General features: G+C 54.0%; 1 protein-coding gene across 2 annotated transcripts; it reads left to right on the forward strand.

Annotated features, from left to right (window-relative positions):
* Positions 1 to 807: 807 nt before the first annotated feature.
* On the forward strand, positions 808 to 11,958 carry SERPINF1 (serpin peptidase inhibitor, clade F (alpha-2 antiplasmin, pigment epithelium derived factor), member 1). 2 transcript variants are annotated; one of them, XM_006768096.2, is made up of 8 exons: positions 808 to 937; positions 4,932 to 5,020; positions 6,902 to 7,100; positions 7,948 to 8,103; positions 8,470 to 8,673; positions 9,731 to 9,873; positions 10,886 to 11,096; positions 11,558 to 11,958. In XM_006768096.2, the coding sequence occupies exons 2-8, from the start codon at positions 4,940 to 4,942 to the stop codon at positions 11,815 to 11,817; spliced, it is 1,254 nt and encodes a 417-aa protein (XP_006768159.1). In that variant the 5' UTR covers positions 808 to 937; positions 4,932 to 4,939; the 3' UTR covers positions 11,818 to 11,958. The 2 variants fall into 2 exon arrangements, with proteins under 2 accessions (XP_006768159.1, XP_006768160.1); XM_006768097.2 differs by lacking the exon at positions 808 to 937 and adding an exon at positions 2,815 to 2,906.
* The last annotated feature ends 383 nt before the right edge of the window (positions 11,959 to 12,341 follow it).

The raw sequence follows: 12,341 nt of genomic DNA on the forward strand, positions 1-12,341 counted from the left end.
TATATATTGTATTGATTTTTTACAGAGAGGAAGGGAGAGGGAGAGATAGAAACATCAATGATGACAGAGAAGCATCGATTGGCTGCCTCCTGCACGCCCCCTACTGGAATCAAGCCCACAACTCAGGCATGTGCCCTGACTGAGAATCAAACCGTGACCTCCTGGTTCATAGGTGGATGCTCAACCACTGAACCATACCAGCCAAGCTCATCCCTTCATTTAAAAAATTCTTACTTATTGATTTTTGTTCAGGAGAGGGAAGGAGACAGAAAGAGAGAGAGAGAGAGATGGATCTGTTGTTCCACTTTTTTATGCATTCATTGGTTGCTTCTTGTAGGTGCCCTAACCGGGAATCAAACCTGCAACCTTGGCACATCAGGGTGACGCTCTAACCAGCTGAGATACCCAGCCAGCCCATCCCTTCATTTTCCAGCTGAGAAAGGGAGGAACCATGAGAGTTGTCTTGCCCCAAATCCCAGTTAGTGTCCGAGCCAAGGACCAGGAGAAAACCAGAACCCCAGTATTGGGCCAGCGTTTTCTCCACTCCACTAGCCTGCCTCTGGGGCCTCCTCCTGCAAGACTCTTCCTCAGTCCTGTCTCCCACCTGGGCTGGCCAGGGTGCCCTCTGGGGGTGAAACCTCAGGCGCAGAGGAAGGCCAGGGCCTGAGGGAAGGTCTGGTGGAGCAGGGTGTGTGAATGTGTGTGTGTGTGTGTTGTAGGGGTGCATGGAGGAAGGGCAGCAGGGGGTTAAAGTTAACACCAGACAATGATGCAATCGCAGAATCTGAATTGAGTGCAGGTCGCTTTAAGACAGGAGTAGCTGTAATCTGAAGCCTGCTGGACGAGGGATTGGGAGGCAACAGAAAAAGCTCCTGTGTTTGCAGGAGCCCCCTCAGTGTGCAGACTAAGCAGGCACCGAGCTGCAGCGCACCCACAGGTAAAGCAGCCCTGTCCGGCCTGTGTGTCAGGAGCAGACAGGACAGGCTCCCGTGGGCTGCGGGGCTGGGGAGAGGCAGGGCACCCCAGGAGTGGGAAAGAGAGGTGCCAGGGAGAGGAGGTGGGAAACAGTAGCCTCTGCAGCATGGGCATCAGGGCTAGTGGAGGAGAGAGGGCAGAGGGAGCTGGGGGTCAGAAGGCGGCAACCCAATCACCCCAAACTCCGTGTGCCACTAGGAGAGGCTGGGAGAACTTGAACCAAGTGTGTGGGAAACAACGGAGGGGGCTGTGGGGGGAGAAGCAGGGAGCTCAGCTTCAGGGTCAGGTCTGAGCGGCACCTCCAAGAGGCTCTGCAGCCCGGAGGGGAGGAGGCTGCCAGGAGCAGTGTTTCCACCAGGGCCGCTGGGGAGGCAGCCGACCCTGCAGCCCAGCCTGAGCTGGGCTCAGCTCACTGCTGCTTTTCCAGGCAACTGGTGCTGATTTCAATGGTGACGTCCCAGCACTGCCAGGCAGCTGGGCTGTTAAGCGGTGCTGGAGGGCTGGGATGGAGGACAGCTGTGTCCTTCTCCCCTGTGCCCACCCTTCTCTGTTGGCCGAGGGAGCTGCCAGGAAAAGCTGGCAGGTCAATGGGGTTCTGGCCTCTCACACACAGAGATTGTTATGGAGCCCAGCCAGTGTTTGGGGTTTGGGGGGCTCAGCTGCCAGTGCTGGAGAGAATGCTGCCCGCACCCCTTCCGCTCCCTGAGGCATGCCACAGCAAGGCGTGGGTCCGGGCCAAAGGACAGCTGCAGGCTTTCCAGAAACCCCATCCCTGCCTGGCCCATGCCCATCTACTGGGAGTTCAGCCCCAGGCGGAGGGTGGGAGAGGCAGGGGCCGGGGAGTACTGGCCCAAGGCTGGTCCTTCTGAGGTGTGGGGAGGGGCAGCTCATGGGCACTCTGGCTCCTTAATCAGGTTTTCGTGGGAAACATTGCCTGGGGACTGATGGAGTCACTGTAGGTGGGGTGGGCTGGGCTGGGAGGGGACCCCCTGGAGTCCCCCTCCCTGAGCCAGGGGAGAGGGTGTGCCCTTCCTCGCACTGCCCATGTGGTCCACCACCCTGTGGCTTGAAGGCTCTGTGGTTCTGGGAGGAGGAGGAGGGGGCAGGGGGAGGAAAGAGAGGGGGAAGAGGAGGAGGAGGGATGGTGTTTGTCTCACAATTGGGTTTAATTAGAAACACATGCATTGGCTCAAATGGATCCTTCCAGCTTGAAGTCAAGATCATGAAACCCCAGTTCCTTGTGCCTTTTGATCTGGGCCATGTGGCAGGGAGAAGGCCTGACCTTGGCCCAGCAGCGAGGTATCTGCTTCCCCCCCTGCCCTCCCCAACCCGGTAGGACAGGAATCTGGCTGGAATACTGCCCTTTGGACAGGATGGCATCGTTGTCCCTATGCCCCTGGCCAGGCAATGGCTGCCTGCCCCAGGCCATGAACAATCACCCTGGACAGGGCATTGAGTGTGCTCAGAGGGGCCCCCCATGCAGACCCTTACCCTTGTAGGGGGCTTTCAATAATCTCTCCACTTCCCTCATCCCCAGGGCTAAGGTGGAGGACTCAAAGAGGTGCTATTAATGCTACGCGTCCCGGTGCCTGGCCCTGGGCCAGCTGTGGAGCCACGTGCCTTATCCCACCAGGGTCCCTCACTTCGTCTTCAGTCCACAGCCCACCCGCATGGTGATCGTGATCACGGGACCGGGGGGCTTGGGCTCAGACTCTGTAGGGATTCCCACGGAGAAGGCCCCACCTTCACAGGGATTGGAATTGTGAACTTCGTTTGCTTAAACCCTGTCCCAGGATGACCCCTATCCCTGGCTCCTATCGCAACTCCCTGCTGGCCAGAGCCGCGAGAGCTAACAACTTCTCCTCTGGCCTCGCTGCCTGCCGATCTCACTGAATTTTCAGTCTCCAGTAAACCAGTCCCCTGAGGCTCAGGCAAGGAGGGCTCCGCCAGCTCTGGGTGGGGCTGGCTGGGTGGAGAGCGCAGCTGAAAGCTGGGTGGTGTTAGGTCTCTATCTGGCCTCGCAGAGAGCTTCCCCCTTTGTCTCCCTGAGCGGCAGGGGCAGCCACGTGGAAGGGCAGCTGCTGAGGAGACCGGGCTCCGATCGGGGTTTACAGGGAAAGCGGGTTCCCACGGGCAGGCCAGCCAGAAGCTGAGCGCTCAGGCGGCGATCTTTTCTTTGTTGCCTTTCATGCTCTACAACGTTGCCCAGTGGATTATCAGGCTCCCTTTTAAGGGCTTCAGCCAAAAGTCACACACTGCCCTCCCAACTTTCCTCTTTGTTCTGAGAAGTCAGAAAAGTATGTGTTGTGTGTGTGGGGTGTGACTGGGTACATGAAAGGACAGTGAGAGGTCTCGAGACCCTTGGCGTGTGTGTGTGTGTGTGTGTGTGTGTGTGTGTGTTGCAGGGGAGGGGAGGGGCAGGCAGGGAAGACAGACTGTAAATTCTTGACTTGACAGTGTGGCTGGAGGGAGGACATGCACCAGAAAAGGTCCTGGTGGTCGAGACGTTGTCCCACTTTCTAACCAGAAGGCCTCTTGAAAGATATGATTTGGGGACCCTCACCCACAGCTGCCTCATCCCCTTCCCCATCCCTTCCCCCCACATCATGATCCCAGGGGTGAATGCAGGAGGGTAAGGGATGGTGGAGCACCCAGAGCAAGCATGTCAAACTCAAAGGCGAACACGGGCCAAATAAACGAGGCATGCGGCCTTCAGGGTGGAGAGTTTGACATGCCGGACCTAGAGCCCTGGACTCTTTTCCCTTGTGGTCCAGGGGCCAGACCAGAGCCAGGTCAGAAGAGACCACAACTGGGGAGTCGAAGGGACTTGGGTGGTCTTCCTAAGAGGGGGGTTGCTGAACCTGGAGGAAGGAAGGCTTCGGGGGAGTAAGAGCTATTTTGAGCTGGTAGGGGGAAGAAGACCTGGCTCCCCAGGGGAAAAGGGGGCCCCATTGGAGGGACACGTTTTGACTCAGGGACCACTGGAGAGCTCTCCCTGTCTCTGGCACTGGGAAGTGCGATGAAGACATCACCTACTTTAATCCTCATCACAATAGTTAAGAACTACTTGATTTCCATTTCACTAGAGAAGAGATTATGATTTAGAAAGCTATTAAGCTCTAGCCAGTTTGGCTCTGTGGACTGAAGGGTCCAGGGTTCGATTCTGGTCAAAGGCATGTACCTGGGTTGTGGGCTTGATCCTCCTGCCCCCGTTGGGACACATGAGGGAGGCAACCAATCGATGTGTCTCTCTCACATCGATGTTTCTCTCTCCGTCTCTCCCCATCCCTCCCATTCTCTCTAAAAATCAATGGAAAAAATATCCTCAGGTGAAAATTAGGAAAAAAAGAAAAAGAAAAAAAGCTATTAAGACACAGAATTGAAATTTGAGCCCAGGCTGTCCCACCCAAGGCCCAGCACTCCTAACCGTGAGAATCAGGGCTCTGTCTGGGAAGGAAATGAATCCCTTATGAGGCCACAGCTTCCAGGCCAGAGGAGTTCAGTGAGTTTGAGAACTTCCTGGGGAGAGCAGGGGCTAGACTGGATGCCTCCATTCTCTGTATTCAGTGATTCTACTCATGAGGCCTAGATGTTGCCCCCATTCTGCTACTAGACATTGCCCCAAATCCTGTATCATGAGCTGGCCCGGTGCCTCCAGGGAAAAACCTTGGTGTGCATTTGCTAGACATACCCACACGCGGGAGCCCACTGCTGGGCCTTCACTGGCCTGGGCTTTAGGCTCACAGGTGGGTCTCCTGACACAGACCATGGAGTGAAAGCCCAAGCTCACCTGGTGTGACTGTGGGCCCTGAGGCAGGTGAGGGGGGGGATTGCTGAGGGAGGGATCTAGCTGAGCGCCCACTTCCAGCCTGGGGAGGCTGGAGGGAAGGTGCCCAGGGTGGTGGGTGCAGGGTGGGGGTGAGGGACGCAGCCTGCCACCTCCCGCTTTCTTGCAGGCCCCGGGATGCAGGCCCTCATGCTACTCCTCTGGACCGGAGCCCTCCTCGGGAGCGGCAGCTGCCAGAACAACGCTGGCAGCCCGGAGGTCAGTGGTGGTGGTGGGTGGGGTGTGGGGGCGTGGGAAGTGCTGGTGGGTGGGGTGGGGGCCTCTCCTTTGCAGGCACCCAGGTTCCAGGCCAGGCCTCTACACCTAGACATCAGCAAAACAGAGACAATGTCTTGCCCCACCTTTCAGAGAACAGAGTGGGGACAAAAATAAGATCCTCAAAAGTGAAAAGCAAAAGCACTCTTGCAAGCCTGGGGTGCCTCTTCAGAGCAGACCCTCGTGCCGCGCCAGCACAGCCAAGGGTGACCCTGGGTGGGGTTGGCGAAGGATTTAGAAAAGACAAGAGAATAGAGCTGGGTCTGAGGGGGACGCTGCCCTCTCTGATGGAGAGACAGCACCACAGCCTGTAAGCCGTGTCTTTATGGCCAGATTCCACGAGGCAAAGTAAGGGCGGGCGTGGTCAAGATGTTTACCACATTCTCATGGGTTTCGAGCCTACTCAACCACATGCACCTGAACTCTATCAAGCCCACGTCACTCAGACCACGTGTTCGGACCATAGGTTCAAGCTCACAGCCATAGCTGTTGGCTATAATTGTGGTGGGAGGGCTCTGCCCTTCAAGCTGGGACTTGCACGGGGCCATGAGAGGACTGTGCCCTCTCATTGGTCCGAGGCTTGAACCTGTCCAAACGCGGTAGCCGCTCTCCACAGACCCTCCCTCATTACCTGCGCTGCTGCGGGTCTCTTGAGTGGGTGCTGTTCTCAGACATCTGTTCCCGTGTAAAGCTGTGAAGAGGCCGCTTTCCTGTGCGGAGGGAGTGCATTTGGGTTGCAACGGCAGATGCTAGGAGGCCGATGCTATGTGACCACGAGGCGTTATGGCCACACGAGGGGCCAGGGCACAGTGGCTGCTGGCCTGGACTTTGTCGTGAGTTCGAGTTGAATTCTGGCTCTCCCTCTCACTAGCTTGGTGATCTTAGACAAGTCACTTGTATCTATGAAATGGGGTTTAAAAATACCCATCATACAGGACCATGCGGCCAGACACTTATATCTCATCTATGAACACCTGCTCTGCAAAAGGCAGTTCTTGCCTTTAAGGGACTCCGTCTTTTGAGGTATTAGTCTGGGGAGGTCATCAAATACGTCAACAAGCATGAGATGAAGCAACTAAAATGAAAAGAACTAGCACAGAGCCCAGCCAGTACAGGACAGATGGTTAATATATGGTACTGAACTCTAAAAAAGGTCAGAAAACCAAAAGGTCCCTTCCGATTGGGGCAAACTGGGGAAGTCTGTGGTGGAGGAGGTGATGTCGGATCAGGGCTGTCAAAGACAGAGGTTTGATGGGTGGAGAGAGACCTGGGAGCAGTGAGGGAGAGCAGACAGGAATCTGGTCTGGCCTGAGAACAGCGTTTCTTGGGAGAGGAGGAGGCTCCTCTTCTCTCCTTGGATTTAAATTTTTTTATTATTATTTAAAAAAATATTTTTATTGATTGCAGAGGGAGGAAGGGAGAGGGAGAAAGATAGAAAGGTCAGTGATGAGCATCATTCATCCGCTGTCTCCTGCACGCCCCCTGCTGGGGATCGAGCCTGCAGCTGGGCATGTGCCCTGACTTCCATCAAGCAGGTTCATGGGTTGATGCTCCACCACTGAGCCACACCAACTGGACTTTTTTTTTTTTTTTTTTTAAAGTGTGTCACAGGCCTGAGGCTCGCAGGTCACTAGTGTTGAAACCTGGTCAGCTAATCTCTCTCCTGGGCTGCCTCTCCTCAGCAGAGAGCGCCTGCACGCTCACTCCAGCGTTAGGCTAAACACACCACAGTCAGGCAGGGGCCAGAACCACAGTCCCACCCAAATCGCTGCGGAGACCAGTCGCTCACTGCTCATCCCCACTGGCCCTTGTACTCAAATCCAGGGCTCCCCAGACCACGAGACCACAGTGGGGTCTGTGGAGGAGGAGGATCCCTTTTTCAAGGTCCCGGTGAACAAGCTGGCAGCGGCCGTCTCCAACTTTGGCTACGACCTGTACCGCGTGAAATCCAGCACGAGCCCCACGGCCAACGTGCTCCTGTCTCCACTCAGCGTGGCCACGGCGCTCTCCGCCCTCTCGCTGGGTGAGTTCTCTGACCAGAAAGCCCCAGGGTCCCAGAGCTGCCACGGGGCCACCGCACATCTCTGGCTCTCTAAGCCCCAGAGCGACTGCATCTCAGGGAGGGGCGTAGAGATGCTGAGACCAGTCCCAGCAGGTCCCAGCAGGCAAGTGCTGTGCACACACACGTCCCTCGCTCCCCAGGAGGGTGCTGACACCGGTGTGCGACTTCAGGACCACTTACTGACATGGGGACTTTGACGCTCATTAATTCCTTAATGAGCTTCCACTAAATGCCAGACATTAGGCTCAGTTCTGGGGAGGTAACTGCACAAAAGTGGGCACAGTTTTTGCCTTCACTTGGGTCACGGGGAAATGAATAAGTGAGGCCCTGGTTGGGTAACTCAGTTGGTTACAGCATTGTCCCTATACGCCAAGGTTGCGGGTTCAATCCTGGGTCAGGGCACATACAGGAAGCAGCCAGTGAATGCACAAATAAGCAGAACAACAAATTGATGTCTGTCTCTCTCTTCCTCCCTTCCTCTCTCTAAAAATAAAAAATCAATAAAAAAAAGTAAATAACAAACCGGAAACTACAGAACAGCCTGGTGAGGCTGTGATGGGGGAAGCACAGGGACCTGTGCCCTCAGGCCCACCCTCATCTCTCTCTGGGCCTGAGGCCCTTACTCTGCTTGAGGAAAACCTCTATTTCTTCTGTTGCCTTCAAAGTCCTTCCTACCTAAGAATGTCTCCAATATCGGGAGACAAAAGACTAAGGTACAGTGCTCCTGTCCTCTCCTGTCCTGTCCTGGGAGCTTGCCTGAGCTGGTTGGTGCAGAGTAATCGAGCCCACATCCTTGTCTCTCTGGCAGGAGCTGAACAGCGGACAGAATCCAGCATCCACCGGGCTCTCTACTATGACCTGATCACCAACCCAGACATCCACGGCACCTACAAGGAGCTCCTGGCCTCCGTCACTGCCCCCCAGAAAAACCTCAAGACTGCTTCCCGGATTGTCTTTGAGAAGAGTGAGTGTGCTCGCCCGGGCTGCGGAGGAGCGTGGGGGGTTTCTTTTCATGTCTGCCCCGGCCAGGCCCAGCCCTGGTTGGCAGGAAGCGGCCCTGTAAGCCCAAAGGGGATCTGAAAGAGGAAGTGGGCTGAGGGAGGGTCAGGGGAGGGCAGTAACACGAAGAGAAACAGCAAGGAGCAGAATCTGTAGTTCCCTGCCCAGTGCCGCCTAGGGAAGCTGGCACGAGGTCCCAGCCAGTTATGGAAGACACCGGGCGGGAAGTCAGGGCCCGAGTGTAAACCAGAACCTAAGCCTGGCATGCCTCCAAGGAGGGGATGCGGGTTTCGCTCTCAGACGACACTAACCCTGCGCCGTCTCTCCCCAGAGCTGCGGATAAAATCCAGCTTTGTCGCACCACTGGAGAAGTCATACGGGACCAGGCCCAGAGTCCTGACCGGCAACTCCCGCACAGACCTTCAGGAGATTAACAACTGGGTGCAGGCCCAGACGAAAGGGAAAATCGCTAGGTCCACAAGGGACTTGCCCAGTGAAATCAGCATTCTCCTTCTGGGTGTGGCTTACTTCAAGGGTGAGGCCTTCTCCACTTCTCTGTAGGCCAAGGGTGGATGGTGGGCGTCAGACAGGACCAGGAAGGGGGGAAAGTCAAAGACCTAGTTCAGCAACTACCCGGGGGCGAAGCCAGAGGAGGGCCTGAGAAACGCACTAGGCTGAGCGTTATCTGGTGTGGTCAGATTCCTGGCCTACGAAGTGTAAAAGGCTGTGAGGAGACGAGCGAAGGAAAGAACACATGACCATCTTGTGGCTGTGTGGGATGGGCACTGCTTGGTCTCTGGCTGGGCCAGAGCCTGGCTCTGTCTTTTCTGGCTGCAGAGCCTTGCAGACCCTCCATGGCCTCTCTGGTCCTATTTTCTCATCTCCAACACAGGGACGATGCCCTTACTTCAAAGGCACTCTAGGTCCCTCCCATCCTCACATCAGCCCTAGCGCTGTGCCCAGGAGCAGGTACCCAATAAGCCCCTGCTGGCTAACAGCATTCTTCCAGGCTGTGGTGATAGGCCCAAGACTCCCCGGGCCCATGGGAGGCCAGCCCCATCCTGATAAGCCTCGGTGGGGTTTTGGGCAGCCTCCCCTTAAAATGCTTTATAACCATCTATGGAGCAGTAGCAAGAATGGACCCCTAAACTCCCAGAGAAACGCTCAACCTGCAGCACTGATCCAAACCAGCCTGTTAAAAGGCAACACTGAACAAAGGGAGCTCATCATCAACGCGCTGTGTGACTCTGGCAAGTCCCTTTGCCTCTCTGGGCTGCAGTGCTTTCCCAGCTGTGGGAGGGGTGATGAGAGGAGGTCCAGGCCCCTTCCAGCTCTGACCTGCTGTGATTCTGTCTCCCGGACACACCACTGCAGAAGCATCGACCAGGTTACTGTTCTCCCCAGTGGTCATGGAACTTGTACCATCCATCCAGTCAAATGAATAAAATCGATGTATTTCCTTCTGAGCTTACGTATTCCCTGACGTGTCAGGGCCTTTGACACGGAGGTTCCTTTAGTTATGCTTTGGTCTCAGCCTGGTCCTAGCCTTATCTGTCTCCGGGACTCAGGGCGCTCCATGTGTTTCATTCCAGGGCAGTGGGTAACAAAGTTTGATCCCAAAAAGACTTCCCTCCAGGATTTCCACTTGGATGAGGAGAGGACTGTGAGAGTGCCCATGATGTCAGAGCCCAAGGCTGTCTTACGCTACGGCTTGGATTCTGATCTGAACTGCAAGGTTTGTAGGCAGGGGTCGGGGGAGTGAACATCAGACGGCGATCTAAATTTTACCTACTGCGTGCCTTTCTGCGATAGCTTCTCTGTATCTTTGTTTTTTCTTCTTAAAATAAAAGTGGGTAGAAACTTACCTTCTCAGGGTTACGTGTAAGAGTTAATGAGGTAATGTGACGCTACCTTCTTGTGAAATTAGGGCCCTCCAGATTGGGTACTCAAATGTTGGTTTAAAAAACCTTTTCTTTCCTTCTTTATTTTTATTTGTGTGTGGGGGGGGGCGCGGGGGGGGTACTTTTATTTCTGGAATTCAAAGCCAAACTTCCAAAAACTGCCACAAACTCCAAATTGCTGACCTTCTAAGTCTTTCACATATACCTGACTTCTTTTCATTCTAAGTCAGTACTTCTTAACCTTTTTCTTTGGGAATCTGACAAAGACCTGAAATACCCGAAATACTTGAAAGAAATGCCATGTATGCGCGCGCGCGCGCACACGCACACACACACACACACACACACACACACATATTTCTGTATATAATTTCAGGGGCTACTGGGGCCCGGGATGCAATTTGTCACACGGATCTTGGGGTAAAAACCTCCGGTCAAAGGACCCACTTTATGGTGGCTTCTGTGTTCTGTACCCACTGCCCCCGTTCCTGGTCCCGGGCTCCCTGTGTAGCAGATGATTAGTAACTGTTGGCAGATAAACCTTGGGAGAAGACAGAGGCCTAGAGTTCAATCCCACCTCCTTAGAACCACAGGAGAAAATTCTTTCAGCAGATAATCAGTTGGTATTGGGCCAAGGTAAGAAAAGACGTCAACTTTTTGAAGGAACATTAGTAAACATCTTGCTGCGTGAACGCAATAGCTTAGAGGGACAACTGTGAAATAGATTAGGGGCTGGGGAAAGCAGGGCCAGGGCCCCACCGTGTAAGCGTGTGCGTGTGCGTGTGTATCCCTAGGCTCCTAAACTCTAAAGGACGAACTCATGTGGTCTCTTCCCTGTTGTTTCAGATTGCCCAGTTGCCCTTGACTGGAAGCATGAGTATCATCTTCTTCCTGCCCCTGAAAGTGACCCAGAACTTGACCATGATAGAAGAGAGCCTCACCTCCGAGTTCGTTCATGACATAGACCGAGAACTGAAGACGGTTCAAGCAGTCCTGTCCGTCCCCAAGCTGAAGCTCAGTTACGAAGGCGAAGTCACTAAGTCCCTGCAGGACATGAGTATGTTTGCAAGGCTCCTTGGCCTTGGGGGTGGGTGGGGTTGAGTCTTGGAGCCTTCTGCCTCGCTAAGCAGAACTCGCCTTTGTAGGGAGACCCTGGATGATTCCTTAATTGTCAGACATGGTGCTGGAGAAGACTGAACTGCCTTCCTTACCAGACTCATTCCTTAGCGCCATGACCCTACATCCTATAAAGCCCCATGACCGTACATCCTATAACAGGCACTCAGAACACTGCCTCTCAAGACAGATCCGTAGATTTGGTTTCTAAGCTTAACCTCAATTGCTGTGTGCTTTTGGGCAAATCACTCAGCCTTTAACTGGAGCCCTATCTATCTCACAAAAGGTCAAAAGAGCTGTTCCACTCCCCGCTTGCTTCCCTCTTTGAATCAGGATTTAGGAATTAGGGCGGTATTCTTCCTTGGGGTGTTGGCTAATGGGAATCTCTCTCCATCTCTGCAGAGCTGCAATCCTTGTTCGATTCACCAGACTTCAGCAAGATCACGGGCAAATCTATCAAACTTACTCAAGTGGAACATCGCGCTGGCTTCGAGTGGAATGAGGACGGGGCAGGCACCACCCCTGGCGCAGAGCTCCAGCCCGCTCGCCTCACCTTCCCCCTGGACTATCACCTTAACCAGCCGTTCATCTTTGTACTGAGGGACACGGACACGGGGGCCCTTCTCTTCATAGGCAAAATTCTGGACCCCAGGGGCACTTAATGCTCCAGTTTAATCTTCCAATACCCTCCCTCCACCCCCCAAAAAAAACAACAACCCTAGAGGGATGGCAGATTATATATGACATGAAGGCTGCCCCAATGTTTCAATGTATACTTTGCAATAAAAGTGCTTTATCCTTAATTTTTGTTACCCTGTTCCTCTTCCTTTTTTGAGCCGTATTAAGTTTAATATGAAGATAAATAGCCCTTTGGGAATTTATTGGTCCTGCACTTCTAGCCTGAGTCTCTCTAAGGTCTGCAGAAAGTTGCCATTTATAAGGACTCAGTTATCTGAGCTGTATAAGGCAGGGACTGATTCTCTGCTCTGGGAATTACGAATTCTCTACTAGGATTACGAATGCCCCCAGGAGGGCATTTCCTGGCTCCACAATCTTAAATAAACCAGACTTTTAGTTTTTTTAAAAATTGAGAGAGAGAAACATGGATTTTTTTTTTTTGTTTCAACCATCCATGCATTCATTGGTTGAGTCTTGAATGTGCCCTAAGGATTGAACCTTGGCGTAT

This window comes from Myotis davidii, unplaced genomic scaffold (genome assembly GCF_000327345.1).
Source record: "Myotis davidii unplaced genomic scaffold, ASM32734v1 scaffold363, whole genome shotgun sequence".
NCBI classification, from domain to species: Eukaryota; Metazoa; Chordata; class Mammalia; order Chiroptera; family Vespertilionidae; genus Myotis; species Myotis davidii.

Coding starts and splice junctions, on each gene's coding strand:
- SERPINF1 (XM_006768096.2), top strand. CDS start 4,940: ATGCAGGCCCTCATGCTACTCCTCTGGACCGGAGCCCTCCTCGGGAGC. Junction 7,101..7,947: donor GCTCTCCGCCCTCTCGCTGG/GTGAGTTCTCTG, acceptor TCTCTCTGGCAG/GAGCTGAACAGCGGACAGAA. Junction 8,104..8,469: donor CCGGATTGTCTTTGAGAAGA/GTGAGTGTGCTC, acceptor GTCTCTCCCCAG/AGCTGCGGATAAAATCCAGC.